The sequence below is a fragment of the Oncorhynchus mykiss genome, chromosome 17, assembly GCF_013265735.2.
Source record: "Oncorhynchus mykiss isolate Arlee chromosome 17, USDA_OmykA_1.1, whole genome shotgun sequence".
NCBI classification, from domain to species: Eukaryota; Metazoa; Chordata; class Actinopteri; order Salmoniformes; family Salmonidae; genus Oncorhynchus; species Oncorhynchus mykiss.
The window spans coordinates 12147366-12166214 of NC_048581.1; the positions used below are offsets into that span (position 1 = coordinate 12147366).

The 18849-nt window shown below is 43.1% G+C and overlaps 1 protein-coding gene and 1 long non-coding RNA gene across 3 annotated transcripts; one reads left to right on the forward strand and one right to left on the reverse strand.

Annotated features, from left to right (window-relative positions):
- Window positions 1-5863: 5863 nt before the first annotated feature.
- On the reverse strand, window positions 5864-17988 carry LOC110539022 (CMRF35-like molecule 5). 2 transcript variants are annotated; one of them, XM_036948983.1, is made up of 6 exons: window positions 17831-17988; window positions 8743-9078; window positions 8467-8574; window positions 8302-8364; window positions 6409-6516; window positions 5864-6251 (listed from the first exon to the last, which is right to left on the reverse strand). In XM_036948983.1, exons 1-6 carry the CDS (start codon window positions 17868-17870, stop codon window positions 6013-6015), a joined length of 894 nt encoding a protein of 297 aa, XP_036804878.1. In that variant the 5' UTR covers window positions 17871-17988; the 3' UTR covers window positions 5864-6012. The 2 variants fall into 2 exon arrangements, with proteins under 2 accessions (XP_036804878.1, XP_036804877.1); XM_036948982.1 differs by lacking the exon at window positions 5864-6251 and having other exon boundaries at window positions 6471-8364.
- Window positions 11780-12440, forward strand: LOC118940281. The gene is made up of 3 exons (XR_005036818.1): window positions 11780-12106; window positions 12334-12379; window positions 12426-12440. It is a non-coding gene; the product is annotated as an uncharacterized LOC118940281 (long non-coding RNA).
- Window positions 17989-18849: the final 861 nt, after the last annotated feature.

Below are 18849 nucleotides of genomic sequence, written 5' to 3' on the forward strand. Positions count from 1 at the left end.
TTACACACTGTAGATATGACTGTAGCTTGTGTGTTTAGGTTCACATGTTAAAGAGAAAGAAGAAGTTTATACTCACTTATAACACGCAGCTTCACCTGTGTGATCAGTGTAATGTAACGTTGTTCTGTCCTGCTGGTTTCTACTACACACCAGTAGGTCCCAGTATCATCTTCAGTCAGGTCACTGATGATCACTGTGGCACATGCAGACCGGAGGCTGTCGACAGAGAGTTATTCTGCCACTGGAGGGTGACCTCCCTCCATCTCTCTCTCCCTCCATCTCTCTCTCCCTCCATCTCTCCCTCCATCTCTCTCTCCCTCCATCTCTCTCCCTCCATCTCTCTCTCCCTCCATCTATCTCTCTCTCCCTCCATCTGTCTCTCCCTCCATCTCTCCCTCCCTCCATCTCTCTCTCCCTCCATCTCTCCCTCCCTCCATCTATCTCTCCCTCCATCTGTCTCTCCCTCCATCTCTCCCTCCCTCCATCTCTCCCTCCCTCCATCTCTCTCTCCCTCCATCTCTCCCTCCCTCCATCTCTCTCTCCCTCCATCTCTCCCTCCCTCCATCTCTCCCTCCCTTCATCTGTCCCTCCATCTCTCTCTCCCTCCATCTCTCCCTCCCTTCACCTGTCCCTCCATCTCTCTCTCCCTTCACCTGTCCCTCCATCTCTCTCTCCCTTCACCTCTCTCTCCATCTCTCTCTCCCTCCATCTCGCTCTCCCTTCACCTCTCTCTCCCTACATCTCTCTCTCCCTCCATCTCTCCCTCCCTTCACCTGTCCCTCCATCTCTCTCTCCCTTCATCTGTCCCTCCATCTCTCTCTCCCTTCATCTCTCTCTCCCTCCATCTCTCTCTCCCTTCACCTCTCTCTCCCTCCATCTCTCTCTCCCTTCATCTCTCTCTCCCTCCATCTCTCTCTCCCTCCATCTCTCTCTCCATCCATCTCTCTTTCCCTCCCTCCATCTCTCTCTCCCTCCATCTCTCTCTCCATCCATCTCTCTCTCCCTTCATCTGTCCCTCCATCTCTCTCTCCCTCCATCTCTCTCTCCCTCCATCTCTCTCTCCCTTCATCTGTCCCTCCATCTCTCTCTCCCTCCATCTCTCTCTCCCTTCATCTATCCCTCCCTCCATCTCTCTCTCCCTCCATCTCTCTCTCCCTCCATCTGTCCCTCCATCTCTCTCTCCCTCCATCTCTCTCTCCCTCCATCTCTCTCCCTCCATCTCTCTCTCCCTCCATCTCTCTCTCCCTTCATCTGTCCCTCCATCTCAGCTCTGTGTGTCTAATGACAGTGGTACATGCTGATGAGACAGGTACTGAGTTTACTGACAGCTCCAGTGGAGGCTGGTGAGGGGAGGACTACTTTTAGTAATGTCTAGAATGGAACGTATCAAACACATAGAAATATATTGGTGCTTTATTGATAAATACACAGAGTCTCATTTCCCATCAAGTGGAGTAAAAAACACTGAATAATCAAAGGTTCCTAAAAGCTACAAACTGTTTATTTTTGTTCAAGCCAGTGTGACATTCACAGTAGAAACAATGAATGAATTAATGAATGAATGAATGAATGAATGAATGAATGAACGGACAGAACAACAAACTAACTAAATAATGAATGAACAGATGATTTAACTAGCGAATGATGAATGAATGAACAACAAATAAATTAATACACGATATGAAAAAAATATGAATAATGAACAAACAAATTAATTCATTATTAAATGAATATATGAACTAATTAACAAATGAACGATCAAATTAATTATTTAAAAGCACAAATTAATGACTAAATGACAACATGAACAAATGACAACATTAATTAATTAAGTTCCGAACAGATCAGTGACAGTAGTAGACTATGTAGCAGAGTGTTTAATGGTGCAGTACATTATGAGGTGTCTACAGCTTTTGGGTCAGTGTCTGGGTGGATACTAGTATCAGAGTCTTTACTGAAGGAGACAGTAAACTAGTGGAGACAGGCTGGATCTCTGGTGAAGTTGACAGTAGCACAGTGGAGACAGGCTGGATCTCTGGGGAAGTTGACAGTAGCACAGTGGAGACAGGCTGGATCTCTGGGGAAGTTGACAGTAGCACAGTGGAGACAGGCTGGATCTCCGGGGAAGTTGACAGTAGCATAGTGGAGACAGGCTGGATCTCTGGTGAAGTTGACAGTAGCATAGTGGAGTCAGGCTGGATCTCTGGGGAAGTTGACAGTAGCATAGTGGAGACAGGCTGGATCTCTGAGGAAGTTGACAGTAGCACAGTGGAGACAGGCTGGATCTCTGGGGAAGTTGACAGTAGCACAGTGGAGACAGGCTGGATCTCTGGTGAAGTTGACAGTAGCATAGTGGAGTCAGGCTGGATCTCTGGGGAAGTTGACAGTAGCATAGTGGAGACAGGCTGGATCTCTGAGGAAGTTGACAGTAGCATAGTGGAGACAGGCTGGATCTCTGAGGAAGTTGACAGTAGCATAGTGGATACAGACTGGATCTCTGGGGAAGTTGACAGTAGCACAGTGGATACAGACTGGATCTCTGGGGAAGTTGACAGTAACACAGTGGAGACAGGCTGGATCTCTGGGGAAGTTGACAGTAGCATAGTGGAGACAGGCTGGATCTCTGGGGAAGTTGACAGTATCATAGTGGAGTCAGGCTGGATCTCTGGGGAAGTTGACAGTAGCACAGTGGATACAGGCTGGATCTCTGGGGAAGTTGACAGTAGCACAGTGGAGACAGACTGGATCTCTGGGGAAGTTGACAGTAACACAGTGGAGACAGGCTGGATCTCTGGGGAAGTTGACAGTAGCACAGTGGAGACAGACTGGATCTCTGGGGAAGTTGACAGTAGCACAGTGGAGTCAGGCTGGATCTCTGGGGAAGTTGACAGTAGCATAGTGGAGACAGGCTGGATCTCTGGGGAAGTTGACAGTAGCATAGTGGAGACAGGCTGGATCTCTGGGGAAGTTGACAGTAGCATAGTGGAGACAGGCTGGATCTCTGGGGAAGTTGACAGTAGCACAGTGGAGTCAGGCTGGATCTCTGGGGAAGTTGACAGTAGCATAGTGGAGACAGACTGGATCTCTGGGGAAGTTGACAGTAGCACAGTGGAGACAGACTGGATCTCTGGGGAAGTTGACAGTAACACAGTGGAGACAGGCTGGATCTCTGGGGAAGTTGACAGTAGCACAGTGGAGACAGACTGGATCTCTGGGGAAGTTGACAGTAGCACAGTGGAGTCAGGCTGGATCTCTGGGGAAGTTGACAGTAGCATAGTGGAGACAGGCTGGATCTCTGGGGAAGTTGACAGTAGCATAGTGGAGACAGGCTGGATCTCTGGGGAAGTTGACAGTAGTATAATGGAGACAGGCTGGATCTCTGGGGAAGTTGACAGTATCATAGTGGAGACAGGTTGGATCTCTGGGGAAGTTGACAGTAGTATAATGGAGACAGGCTGGATCTCTGGGGAAGTTGACAGTAGTATAATGGAGACAGGCTGGATCTCTGGGGAAGTTGACAGTAGTATAGTGGAGACAGGCTGGATCTCTGGGGAAGTTGACAGTAGCACAGTGGAGTCAGGCTGGATCTCTGGGGAAGTTGACAGTAGTATAATGGAGACAGGCTGGATCTCTGGGGAAGTTGACAGTAACACAGTGGAGACAGGCTGGATCTCTGGGGAAGTTGACAGTAGCACAGTGGAGACAGACTGGATCTCTGGGGAAGTTGACAGTAGCATAGTGGAGACAGGCTGGATCTCTGGGGAAGTTGACAGTATCATAGTGGAGTCAGGCTGGATCTCTGGGGAAGTTGACAGTAGCACAGTGGATACAGGCTGGATCTCTGGGGAAGTTGACAGTAGCACAGTGGAGACAGACTGGATCTCTGGGGAAGTTGACAGTAACACAGTGGAGACAGGCTGGATCTCTGGGGAAGTTGACAGTAGCACAGTGGAGACAGACTGGATCTCTGGGGAAGTTGACAGTAGCACAGTGGAGTCAGGCTGGATCTCTGGGGAAGTTGACAGTAGCATAGTGGAGACAGGCTGGATCTCTGGGGAAGTTGACAGTAGCATAGTGGAGACAGGCTGGATCTCTGGGGAAGTTGACAGTAGCATAGTGGAGAGAGGCTGGATCTCTGGGGAAGTTGACAGTAGCACAGTGGAGTCAGGCTGGATCTCTGGGGAAGTTGAGAGTAGCATAGTGGAGACAGACTGGATCTCTGGGGAAGTTGACAGTAGCACAGTGGAGACAGACTGGATCTCTGGGGAAGTTGACAGTAACACAGTGGAGACAGGCTGGATCTCTGGGGAAGTTGACAGTAGCACAGTGGAGACAGACTGGATCTCTGGGGAAGTTGACAGTAGCACAGTGGAGTCAGGCTGGATCTCTGGGGAAGTTGACAGTAGCATAGTGGAGACAGGCTGGATCTCTGGGGAAGTTGACAGTAGTATAATGGAGACAGGCTGGATCTCTGGGGAAGTTGACAGTAGTATAGTGGAGACAGGCTGGATCTCTGGGGAAGTTGACAGTAGCACAGTGGAGTCAGGCTGGATCTCTGGGGAAGTTGACAGTAGTATAATGGAGACAGGCTGGATCTCTGGGGAAGTTAACAGTAGCACAGTGGAGTCAGGCTGGATCTCTGGGGAAGTTGACAGTAGCACAGTGGAGTCAGGCTGGATCTCTGGGGAAGTTGACAGTAGTATAATGGAGACAGGCTGGATCTCTGGGGAAGTTGACAGTAGTATAGTGGAGTCAGGCTGGATCTCTGGGGAAGTTGACAGTAGTATAATGGAGACAGGCTGGATCTCTGGGGAAGTTGACAGTAGTATAGTGGAGTCAGGCTGGGTCTCAGGGGAAGTTGACAGTAGTATAGTGGAGACAGGCTGGATCTCTGGGGAAGTTGACAGTAGCATAGTGGAGACAGGATGGATCTCTGAGGAAGTTGACAGTAGCATAGTGGAGACAGGCTGGATCTCTGGGGAAGTTGACAGTAGCACAGTGGAGTCAGGCTGGATCTCTGGGGAAGTTGACAGTAGCATAGTGGAGACAGGCTGGATCTCTGGAGAAGTTGACAGTAGCACAGTGGAGTCAGGCTGGATCTCTGGAGAAGTTGACAGTAGCATAGTGGAGACAGGCTGGATCTCTGGAGAAGTTGACAGTAGCACAGTGGAGTCAGGCTGGATCTCTGGGGAAGTTGACAGTAGCACAGTGGAGTCAGGCTGGATCTCTGGGGAAGTTGACAGTAGCATAGTGGAGACAGGCTGGATCTCTGGAGAAGTTGACAGTAGCACAGTGGAGTCAGGCTGGATCTCTGCAGAAGTTGACAGTAGCACAGTGGAGTCAGGCTGGATCTCTGGAGAAGTTGACAGTAGCACAGTGGAGTCAGGCTGGATCTCTGGGGAAGTTGACAGTAGCATAGTGGAGACAGACTGGATCTCTGGGGAAGTTGACAGTAGCACAGTGGAGACAGACTGGATCTCTGGGGAAGTTGACAGTAACACAGTGGAGACAGGCTGGATCTCTGGGGAAGTTGACAGTAGCACAGTGGAGACAGACGGGATCTCTGGGGAAGTTGACAGTAGCACAGTGGAGTCAGGCTGGATCTCTGGAGAAGTTGACAGTAGCATAGTGGAGACAGGCTGGATCTCTGGGGAAGTTGACAGTAGCATAGTGGAGACAGGCTGGATCTCTGGGGAAGTTGACAGTAGCATAGTGGAGACAGGCTGGATCTCTGGGGAAGTTGACAGTAGCACAGTGGAGTCAGGCTGGATCTCTGGGGAAGTTGACAGTAGCATAGTGGAGACAGACTGGATCTCTGGGGAAGTTGACAGTAGCACAGTGGAGACAGACTGGATCTCTGGGGAAGTTGACAGTAACACAGTGGAGACAGGCTGGATCTCTGGGGAAGTTGACAGTAGCACAGTGGAGTCAGGCTGGATCTCTGGGGAAGTTGACCGTAGCACAGTGGAGTCAGGCTGGATCTCTGGAGAAGTTGACAGTAGTATAGTGGAGTCAGGCTGGATCTCTGGAGAAGTTGACAGTAGTGTAGCTCACTGTCGGACCAACATTGGAGTAGAGGCCATCTGGACAAGGATTGGTTGCCGTGGCATAGATGGTTGTGATGTCACAGGCTGTATCTGGGTTCTGATTGGTTGTAGTGGCGTAGATGGGGTTAGTGATGGTTCCTGTGTTTGGATCTAGGTTGGGTGTCATGGAGTCAGGCACCAACAGGCTGGCAGAGTGTTTGGATGCTGAAGAGGATCACAAACATAGATTATTAATTTATTTTTTATATATTTTCTATGATTTATTTTATTTAATTTGAATTAAATGTTGTTATTTACAAAATCTATATTTATTTGTTGAGATATTATTTGAAATAATGTTTGTGTGTGATAACTAGTGTACCTGTTGGTCTCCTGTCTCTGTCTCTCCTCTGTCTGAAGAACATGAACAGCAGCAGACCCAGCAGTAGTAGAACAACACCCAGAACAACACCTGAGAACATCACATCACCTAGAACACCCAGAGCAACACCAGAGAACATCACATCTCCTAGAACACCCAGAGACAGTACTCAGGCATAATGTAACAGTGATGCTACATTTAGCTCGTCTCTACTGTACTGTACCTCTGGGTTTCTACCATTTCAGACGGAGGGAGGAGGGAAGACAACATTAGACAGAGAAACAGGTGGTGTTGAAGAGAGCAGAAATAAAGAGAACATGTTAATGATAATATATCAATAGTAAGAGACAGATTTTTTAGTCTAAAACCAAGTATCAGGAAAGTCAATGCTTTTTTGTTCAATCTCCTTCACTGTCTGAAGGAGGAAGATGTAATGGCTAGTTTCCACCACCAGGTGGTGGATCTATAGATTCACGGTTGTAGTTTAAAAGGGGTGGATACTTGGTAGTTGTAATCCTTGTTAGTTTGGTGCTTGGTAGTTGTAGTCCATGTTACAGTATGATGCTTGGTAGTTGTAGTTCATGTTACAGTATGATGCTTGGTAGTTGTAGTCCATGTTACAGTATGGTGCTTGGTAGTTGTAGTCCATGTTACAGTATGATGCTTGGTAGTTGTAGTCCATGTTACAGGATGGTGCTTGGAGGTTTATCTCTAAGTGTCATGTGGTGCTGACCCAGCTAGCAAAGTGGATCTGGGCCGATTCCGGCTGAGAGTCGGGCACTCGGCTGAGATTCAGACTCGGTCGTCGTTGGTCATCGTCGGTCGTCTGTGCCGTCTTGGGCAGTATTACTTATGGCTAGGATGCAGGGATTGAGCTCAGGCCGATTCCAGGGAGAGTTATCTGTCCCAGATGTATTATTTGTGGCTGTGGCTGATTGGGGCTACTCTCTGGCATATGGTTACACGGGTCGCTTTATATAATTAACATTTCATTAGTTATTTTCCAATATTTTCTCATTGTTTCTGTGATTTAAAAAATACAATTAACATTTACATTAAATTATTTAAGAGTCCTGTTGAAGTAGTATTTTAGTGTGTTGATACTTTGTGCAAGGCAAAAAATTGCAGTGTTAACTACGTTGCTACGACACCTGTGCCGGCCACAACCGGGAGACCGATAAGGCGACGCACAATTTGTCCAGCGTCGTCAGAGATACGGGAGGGTTTGGCCGGCTGGGATGTCCTTGTCCCATCGCGCTGTAGACTCTTGTGGCGTGCCAGGCGCACGCTGACACAGTCACCAGGTGTACGGTGTTTTATCAGACACAAAATGTTTTTATGTGGATGGGTATAATTTGTATATATAAAATGTATAGTAGTAATATTTAAAATGACTAAATATGGTCATTTTGTATACATTTATTTACATTTGTACCAGTCTGCTTATGGGGGGATTCTGGTAAGATGCCGTCAAAAATCGTTGAATTCCGGTGGACAGAAGAGGGCCGCTTCTGGGCCGATTCCTCAATGCTAGCTGGGGAGGGTTCATTATGTTACCTTGTGTTCTAGTCATGTCTGTGGTGGTGATGCTGTTGTTACCTTGTGTTTTAGCCATGTCTGTGGTGGTGATGCTGTTGTTACCTTGTGTTCTAGTCATGTCTGTGGTGGTGATGCTGTTGTTACCTAGTGTTCTAGTCATGTCTGTGGTGGTGATTCTGTTGTTACCTTGTGTTCTAGTCATGTCTGTGGTGGTGATGCTGTTGTTACCTTGTGTTCTAGTCATGTCTGTGGTGGTGATTCTGTTGTTACCTTGTGTTCTAGTCATGTCTGTGATGGTGATGCTGTTATTACCTAGTGTTCTAGTCATGTCTGTGGTGGTGATGCTGTTGTTACCTTGTGTTCTAGTCATGTCTGTGGGTGGTGATGCTGTTGTTCCTACTGTTCCATTGGTCCTATCTGTTGGAACATATGAGTCAAATAAGTCAGGTGAAAACCCCCCAACAATCAGGTAGGTGTGCAGTCTTTAGTGAGCCGTGCCCCTTAGGGTAATATATGTACCAGTAGCGGAGTTTGAGGAGTCAGTTGTCATGGTGATGTTTGGTGATGGGTGTGACGTGGAGAGGAGAGGTCTGGAGGTGATGGAGCCAGGGTTGGGAGGAACAGGAGCTGTAGAGAGAGGAGAAGAGATAGAGAGTCATGGAGAGAGAGAGAGAGAGAGAGAGGGGGGGGGAGAGAGAGAGAGAGAGAGAGACAGAAAGAAATCAACACAAATATATAAAGTACAACATGTCACAGTAATCATAAGCACACAAGAATACATTCTCAGACACCAACCTTTGTCCACAGTGAGCCTGACCTCAGTTGGCTGATCAGGTCCCCATGTATCCACTCCACACCAGTAGGTCCCTGAATCCTCTAGGACCAGGTTAGTGATGGTCACACTGAAGACTCTTCTCTTTGTGTCGTCATACAGAGAGAATCTCCCTTTATGAGTCACCGCTGGGTGCCGATGGGTTTGGGTTTGGATGACAACAACTCTGTCTCTGTACGTCCCTTTAGAGAGGTACTTTGGATTGTTCTTATACCCCCGATCATAAGGGCAGTTGATGTGACCGTTTCCTCCTTCTTTCCATCTCATTGTAATCACCCCTGACAACACACAGACCACAGCTACAACAGAAACACAGACACAGAGTTATAGTATGTACAGACATCCTCAGATTGTGTTGTTGATGAACTGTCAGCATCACTGTCTTGGCAGCTCTGTTCTAGTCTAATGTCTGGACACTGAGCATCAAGGGAAACATGTTTAAAATATGACCATTACCTTGAATGTGACTAGTAATGAAGACCTGATCTGTTTAGTAACTAATAAAGTTTGGTACTGGTCTACTACTGAATGACAGCAGTAGACCAGTACAGCATTGATTTATGAGGTCAGGACTCCAGCAATACAGCAAAACAGTGTTAAATGATAGTAGTAGTAAAATAGTAAAATAATAAAATACAGTATTGATCACTATGGTATAAAATAATACGTGCTCAGTATTGATCACTATGGTATCAATAATACATGCTCAGTATTGATCACTATGGTATCAATAATACATGCTCAGTATTGATCACTATAGTATCAATAATACATGCTCACTATGGTATAAAATGATACATGCTCAGTATTGATCACTATGGTATAAAATGATACATGTTCAGTATTGATCACTATGGTATAAAATTATACATGTTCAGTATTGATCACTATGGTATAAAATTATACATGCTCAGTATTGACTGATGTGTTCAGCAAGTAACACAGTTCAATATGGGGTGTGTATTAATGTATTGAGGTAACATGATAACAGTTCAATATGGGGTGTGTATTAATGTATTGAGGTAACATGATAACAGTTCAATATGGGGTGTGTATTAATGTATTGAGGTAACATGATAACAGTTCAATATGGGGTGTGTATTAATGTATTGAGGTAACATGATAACAGTTCAATATGGGGTGTGTATTAATGTATTGAGGTAACATGATAACAGTTCAATATGGGGTGTGTATTAATGTATTGAGGTAACATGATAACAGTTCAATATGGGGTGTGTATTAATGTATTGAGGTAACATGATAACAGTTCAATATGGGGTGTGTATTAATGTATTGAGGTAACATGATAACAGTTCAATATGGGGTGTGTATTAATGTATTGAGGTAACATGATAACAGTTCAATATGGGGTGTGTATTAATGTATTGAGGTAACATGATAACAGTTCAATATGGGGTGTGTATTAATGTATTGAGGTAACATGATAACAGTTCAATATGGGGTGTGTATTAATGTATTGAGGTAACATGATAACAGTTCAATATGGGGTGTGTATTAATGTATTGAGGTAACATGATAACAGTTCAATATGGGGTGTGTATTAATGTATTGAGGTCTGATAGTATCAGTTCAATATGGGGTGTGTATTAATGTATTGAGGTCTGATAGTATCAGTTCAATATGGGGTGTGTATTAATGTATTGAGGTAACATGATAACAGTTCAATATGGGGTGTGTATTAATGTATTGAGGTAACATGATAACAGTTCAATATGGGGTGTGTATTAATGTATTGAGGTAACATGATAACAGTTCAATATGGGGTGTGTATTAATGTATTGAGGTCTGATAGTATCAGTTCAATATGGGGTGTGTATTAATGTATTGAGGTAACATGATAACAGTTCAATATGGGGTGTGTATTAATGTATTGAGGTAACATGATAACAGTTCAATATGGGGTGTGTATTAATGTATTGAGGTAACATGATAACAGTTCAATATGGGGTGTGTATTAATGTATTGAGGTCTGATAGTATCAGTTCAATATGGGGTGTGTATTAATGTATTGAGGTAACATGATAACAGTTCAATATGGGGTGTGTATTAATGTATTGAGGTCTGATAGTATCAGTTCAATATGGGGTGTGTATTAATGTATTGAGGTAACATGATAACAGTTCAATATGGGGTGTGTATTAATGTATTGAGGTCTGATAGTATCAGTTCAATATGGGGTGTGTATTAATGTATTGAGGTAACATGATAACAGTTCAATATGGGGTGTGTATTAATGTATTGAGGTCTGATAGTAACAGTTCAATATGGGGTGTGTATTAATGTATTGAGGTAACATGATAACAGTTCAATATGGGGTGTGTATTAATGTATTGAGGTAACATGATAACAGTTCAATATGGGGTGTGTATTAATGTATTGAGGTCTGATAGTATCAGTTCAATATGGGGTGTGTATTAATGTATTGAGGTAACATGATAACAGTTCAATATGGGGTGTGTATTAATGTATTGAGGTCTGATAGTATCAGTTCAATATGGGGTGTGTATTAATGTATTGAGGTAACATGATAACAGTTCAATATGGGGTGTGTATTAATGTATTGAGGTAACATGATAACAGTTCAATATGGGGTGTGTATTAATGTATTGAGGTAACATGATAACAGTTCAATATGGGGTGTGTATTAATGTATTGAGATAACATGATAACAGTTCAATATGGGGTTTTGTATTAATGTATTGAGGTCTGATAGTAACACAGTTCAATATGGGGTATGTATTAATGTATTGAGGTAACATGATAACAGTTCAATATGGGGTGTGTATTAATGTATTGAGGTCTGATAGTAACACAGTTCAATATGGGGTATGTATTAATGTATTGAGGTAACATGATAACAGTTCAATATGGGGTGTGTATTAATGTATTGAGGTAACATGATAACAGTTCAATATGGGGTATGTATTAATGTATTGAGGTAACATGATAACAGTTCAATATGGGGTATGTATTAATGTATTGAGGTAACATGATAACAGTTCAATATGGGGTGTGTATTAATGTATTGAGGTAACATGATAACAGTTCAATATGGGGTGTGTATTAATGTATTGAGGTCTGATAGTAACAGTTCAATATGCGGTGTGTATTAATGTATTGAGGTAACATGATAACAGTTCAATATGGGGTGTGTATTTATGTATTGAGGTCTGATAGTAACAGTTCAATATGGGGTGTGTATTAATGTATTGAGGTCTGATAGTAACAGTTCAATATGGGGTGTGTATTAATGTATTGAGGTAACATGATAACAGTTCAATATGGGGTGTGTATTAATGTATTGAGGTAACATAACAGTTCAATATGGGGTGTGTATTAATGTATTGAGGTAACATGATAACAGTTCAATATGGGGTGTGTATTAATGTATTGATGTAACATGATAACAGTTCAATATGGGGTGTGTATTAATGTATTGAGGTAACATGATAACAGTTCAATATGGGGTGTGTATTAATGTATTGAGGTCTGATAGTATCAGTTCAATATGAGGTGTGTATTAATATATTGAGGTAACATGATAACAGTTCAATATGGGGTGTGTATTAATGTATTGAGGTCTGATAGTATCAGTTCAATATGGGGTGTGTATTAATGTGTTGAGGTAACATGATAACAGTTCAATATGGGGTGTGTATTAATGTATTGAGGTCTGATAGTATCAGTTCAATATGGGGTGTGTATTAATGTATTGAGGTAACATGATAACAGTTCAATATGGGGTGTGTATTAATGTATTGAGGTCTGATAGTATCAGTTCAATATGGGGTGTGTATTGATGTATTGAGGTAACATGATAACAGTTCAATATGGGGTGTGTATTAATGTATTGAGGTAACATGATAACAGTTCAATATGGGGTGTGTATTAATGTATTGAGGTCTGATAGTATCAGTTCAATATGGGGTGTGTATTAATGTATTGAGGTCTGATAGTAACAGTTCAATATGGGGTGTGTATTAATGTATTGAGGTAACATGATAACAGTTCAATATGGGGTGTGTATTAATGTATTGAGGTCTGATAGTAACAGTTCAATATGGGGTGTGTAATAATGTATTGAGGTCTGATAGTAACAGTTCAATATGGGGTGTGTATTAATGTATTGAGGTAACATGATAACAGTTCAATATGGGGTGTGTATTAATGTATTGAGGTAACATGATAACAGTTCAATATGGGGTGTGTATTAATGTATTGAGGTAACATGATAACAGTTCAATATGGGGTGTGTATTAATGTATTGAGGTAACATGATAACAGTTCAATATGGGGTGTGTATTAATGTATTGAGGTAACATGATAACAGTTCAATATGGGGTGTGTATTAATGTATTGAGGTCTGATAGTATCAGTTCAATATGGGGTGTGTATTAATGTATTGAGGTAACATGATAACAGTTCAATATGAGGTGTGTATTAATATATTGAGGTCTGATAGTATCAGTGTCTATAGATAATGGGTAAAGTCTGACAGATGAAATTCAACCAGAGTGTCTATAGATAATGGGTAAAGTCTAGACTTGACCGCTGCACAATCATTCCAAGGTGAATGGCTCGGCCCTCTACACTATAAAACTACACACTATTGCAGAGACGTTGATATTACCGGACACAATTGATATGGTGAAACCAATGTGTGGGGAGGAAGAGGCCCAGAAACCCACATCAATACCTTTGTCAGGTGACACTGTTAAACAAAGAATGTATGCTATTGTTAGCAGTATAACTCTGACATGAACGACTAAAATGTTTCACATTGAGAGAGGAACTGTTGTCATTCACAATGGAGGTCAAATAAAAAAGACTTGGTTGACTTTCTGTGTAAGAAAATATGTCTCCTTGCCTTTATAACAGACATATTTGGTGAACTGAATTAACTGAATGCAAGCATGCAGGGGAAATACAAGAGGAATACAGGGAGAATACAAGAGGAATACAGGGGGAATACAGGGGAAATACAAGAGGAATACAGGGAGAATACAAGAGGAATACAGGGGAAATACAAGAGGAATACAGGGGGAATACAAGAGGAATACAGGGGGAATACAAGAGGAATACAGGGGGAATACAGGGGGAATACAAGAGGAAATACAAGAGGAATACAGGGGGAATACAAGAGGAATACAGGGGGAATACAAGAGGAAATACAAGAGGAATACAGGGGGAATACAAGAGGAAATACAAGAGGAATACAGGGGGAATACAAGACGAATACAGGGGGAATACAAGAGGAATACAAGAGGAATACAGGGGAAATACAAGAGGAATACAAGAGGAATACAGGGGGAATACAAGAGGAATACAGGAGAAATACAAGAGGAATACAAGAGGAATACAGGGGGAATACAAGAGGAATACAGGGGGAATACAAGAGGTATACAGGGGAAATACAAGAGCACTCATACAGATGACTGACTGAATCAGTGGATTCAGATCAGAGGAAAGAATTGTTATTGGAGAGAGTCTTTCAAAAGCTTTCAAACAGAAAACATCATCAGTAAGAGTCCCACGCGAATGATGACTAATCACCTCCAAAACAACTGGAAACTCGAGGAGTTTTGGTTTCTGACTCAAAGGGAATAAATACCCTGCCGTCTCCCTCTGAGCATTAATGCAGCATTCAAAACAACTGGAAACTGGGAAATCTCAGACATCCAACTTCAGTGAGTTCAACACAACTGGGAAGTCTGAAAGAAGCGAACTCCGACTGGGAAAAAAATTGGTTTGATTGGTCATCCAACTCTGAATTCCAAGTCGGGGACACGGGCCTCTTTCTAGAGCTCTAACCTGAAGATCACTGATGTCGTGATATGACCTTGTTTTTTTCCGACCTCCCAGTTGGCTTGAAAGCACCATAAATGCAGAGAATGCCAGACCCCTCATAACTTAACCTACTGTTCTGACTTGTTGGTGCACATGTAATCTATAGGCTGATTTAGAGAAATGTCATCACTGAATATTGTTAGAGCTTTCATTGTCTGCTGATATGCCTCCTTTTTTTATCCTACAGTTCTGACTTGGTGATCAAGGAAAATACTGTAAGAACGACCCATGTTCTGAATTCTGTCGCTGTACATTTCAAAGTGCTAAACAAACAGTTAAATTGACCACATCCGTCCTAGCTAGCTTATTAATGTCTTTATCGAAATGACTTCCTCTTATCAGCTCATCGTCCCCCTAACCAGAAACCGTGGATGGATGGCGGCATTCGCGCAAAACTGAAAGCCTGAACCACTTCATTTAACCATGGAAAGAGGTCTGGGAATATGGCTGAATATAAAGAGCATAGTTATTCCCTCCGCAAAGGCAATCAAACAAGCGGAATGCCGGTACAGGGACAAAGTGGAGTCTCAATTCAACCGCTCAGACACGAGACGTATGTGGCAGGGTTTACAGGAAATCAAGGACTACAAAAAGAAAACCAGCCCCGTTACAGACACTGACGTCACGCTTCCAGACAAACTAAACACCTTCTTTGCCCGCTTTGAGGATAATACAGTGCCACCTTCGCAGCCCGCTAACAAGGACTGCACCCCACCCCCCTCCTCCTCCTTGGGAGATGTGAGTTAAACATTTCCTCGTGTTAACCCTCGCAAGGCTGCTGGCCCAGACAGCATCCCAAGCCGCGTCCTCAGAGCTTACGCAGACCAGCTGGCTGGTTTGTTTATGGACATTTCAATCCATCCAAATCCCAGTCTGCTGTCCCCACATGCTTCAAGATGGCCACCATTGTTCCTGTACCCAAGAAGGCAAAGATAACTGAACTAAATGACTATCGCCCCGTAGCACTCACTTCTGTCATCATGAAGTGCTTTGAGAGACTAGTCAAGAATCATATCACCTCCACCTTACCTGTCACCCTAGACCCACTTCAGTTTGCATACCGCCCAACAGGTACACAGATGATGCAATCGCCATCACACTGCATACTGCCCTAACCCATCTGGACAAGAGGAATACCTGTGTAAGAATGCTGTTCATTAACTACAGCTCAGCATTCAACACCATAGTACCCTCCAAGCTCATCATCAAGTTGGAGGCCCTGGGTCTTAACCTCGCCCGGTGCAACTGGGTCCTGGACGTTCTGAAGGGCCTCCCACTGGTGGTGAAGCTACCTGTTCACCCACAACTGTGTGGCGATGCACACCTCCAACTCAATCATCATGTTTGCAGACGACACAACAGTAGTGGGCTTGATTACCAACAACGACGAGACGGCCTACAGGGAGGAGGTGAGGGCCCTCGGAGTGTGGTGTCAGGAAAATAAATATCACTCAACATCAACAAAACAAAGGAGGTGATCGTGGACTTCAAGAAACAGCAGAGGGAGTACCCCCCTATCCACATCACAGCAGTGGAGAAGGTGGAACGTTTTAAGTTCCTTGGTGTACACATCACAGACAAACTGAAATGGTCCACCCACACAGACAGTGTGGTGACGAAGTCGCAACAGCGAAACCCTGACGAACTTTTACAGATGCACAATCGAAGGCATCCTGTCGGGCTGTATCACCGCCTGGTACGGCAACTGCACCGCCCTCAACTGCAAGGCTCTCCAGAGGGTGGTGCGTTCTGCCCAGTGCATCACCGGAGGCAAACTACCTGCCCTCCAGGACACCTACAGCATCCGATCTCACAGGAAGGCCAAAAATATCATCAAGGACAACAACCACCCGAGCCACTGCCTGTTCACCCCGCTATCATCCAGAAGGGGAGGTCAGCTTCTATCTCAAGGCCATCAGACTGCTCAACAGCAATCACTTACTCAGAGAGGCTGCTGCCTACATGGAGACCCAATAACTGGCCACTTTAATAAATGCATCACTAGTCACTTTAAACAATGCCACTTTAATAATGTTTCATATCCTACATTACTCATATCATATGCATATACTTTATTTTATACCTATTGCTCCTTGTCAATGCTGCTCGGCCATCGCTCATCCATATATTTATATGTACATCTTTTCTCATTCACACCTTTAGATTTGTGTGTATTGGTTAGTTGTTGGGGAATTGCTAGCTAACTTGTCAGATATTACTGCACTGTCGGAACTAGAAGCACAAGCATTAACATCTGCTAACCATGTGTATGTGACAAATTAACATGTTATTAGATTGTATTTATGCCGTAGTTTGTTAGTTAGTTTATAGTGCCATTCATGTATTGTTTGGTGTTCTGTCGTGACGTTGCTGGCCTGCATCCCACACACACGTTTGGGGGAGTTTGCCCCACTAAGGTTTACATGTCAAAATCAATACTGTATTTTAGTTATTTTAGTTAATCAATACTGTATTTTAGTTATTTTAGTTAATCAATACTGTATTTTAGTTATTTTAGTTAATCAATACTGTATTTTAGTTATTTTAGTTAATCAATACTGTATTTTAGTTATTTTAGTTAATCAATACTGTATTTTAGTTACACTGTTTATGTAGCACATATTTCATTTATATTCTGGATTCTTGACACAGATCTCTAATACATCCACTGCTGTACACATCAATCTTAGTTTATCTTGTGTAAATTCCCCTGGTGGACATATGTATAGATTGTTTGTAATTTTCTTTCAATTTGAATTGTTTGTCGTTAGATTGCTCGGAGCTGCGAACATAAATATTTCACTGCGCCACTAATGACACCTGTTAAACACTGTACGCTACCAGAAGACTGATCTGATTTGAATCTTTCTTTAATCAAAAGACAACATATCAACCATTTTAGGTTCAGTACATTATCATAGGAAACAAGCTCAGCGCTATTGACCTTTCTGCTACTTTAAATACATGTGTTAATTTCCTTGGTTACTACATAAATATGAGCCAGATAGTACTATAGAAACTGATACAGACAGAGAGAGAGAGAGAGAGAGAGAGAGGGAGAGGGACAGATAGCGGGACAGAGAAAGAGACAGACAGACAGACAGACAGACAGACAGACAGACAGACAGACAGACAGACAGACAGACAGACAGACAGACAGACAGACAGACAGACAGAACTCACCTGAGAGGAGACAGCAGGAGACAACATGGAGTATCTTCATTCTGGACAGTTACTCCTCAGTTACTATACTGTTAAAGTTACTTTACTACCACAGTAACTATACTGTTAAAGTTACTTTACTATCACAGTTACTATACTGTTAAAGTGACTTGACCATCACAGTTACTACGATGTTAAAGTGACTTTACCATCACAGTTACTACACTGTTAAAATATAGTAAGGTCCACAACAGCTTCTCTGTCAGCTACTAGTTTGACAGCAGAGTGCTACTGAAAATATCTTTCTTCCACGACTCCTCTCTCTCTCTCTCTCTTCCTTCTCCCACGACACATCCTGTTGATTTCTCTGTCGTGACCTCAGTGCCTGCATGTCGACATATGCTGCAGAGGGAAACTGATTCAAACTGGCCGGAGGTAAGACTTCTAAACCACAACAGATCTCAGCTATCTGTGGTGACTAAGTGTTGAAACTGTCAACTTCTCTGTTCTGAAGTTACCATGTTTATTTCATCAGAGGAGGAACACATTGTTGAGATGATGACATTATAGATAAAGTACACATCAATATATTTCATTATATTGATCCACATATGTTTACAATGATTGAGAAAGGATGGTACACAATGGATTTCCAAAAGTAGAAATGTTACAAAGACTAACACTAAACTAACAGTATCCTGTCTCTGTGTCAGGTTAATGGTGTAATAATTCTAGTTTGGGTCTGTTGTGTTGAGGGTTTGGTAGGTGGAGTCTTGGGTTGTTGTGTTGAGGATTTGGTAGGTGGAGTCTTGGGTTGTTGTATTGAGGGTTTGGTAGGTGGAGTCTTGGGTTGTTGTGTTGAGGATTTGGTAGGTGGAGTCTTGGGTTGTTGTGTTGAGGGTTTGGTAGGTGGAGTCTTGGGTTGTTGCATTGAGGGTTTGGTAGGTGGAATCTTGGGTTGTTGTGTTGAGGGTTTGGTAGGTGGAGTCTTGGGTTGTTGTGTTGAGGATTTGGTAGGTGGAGTCTTGGGTTGTTGTATT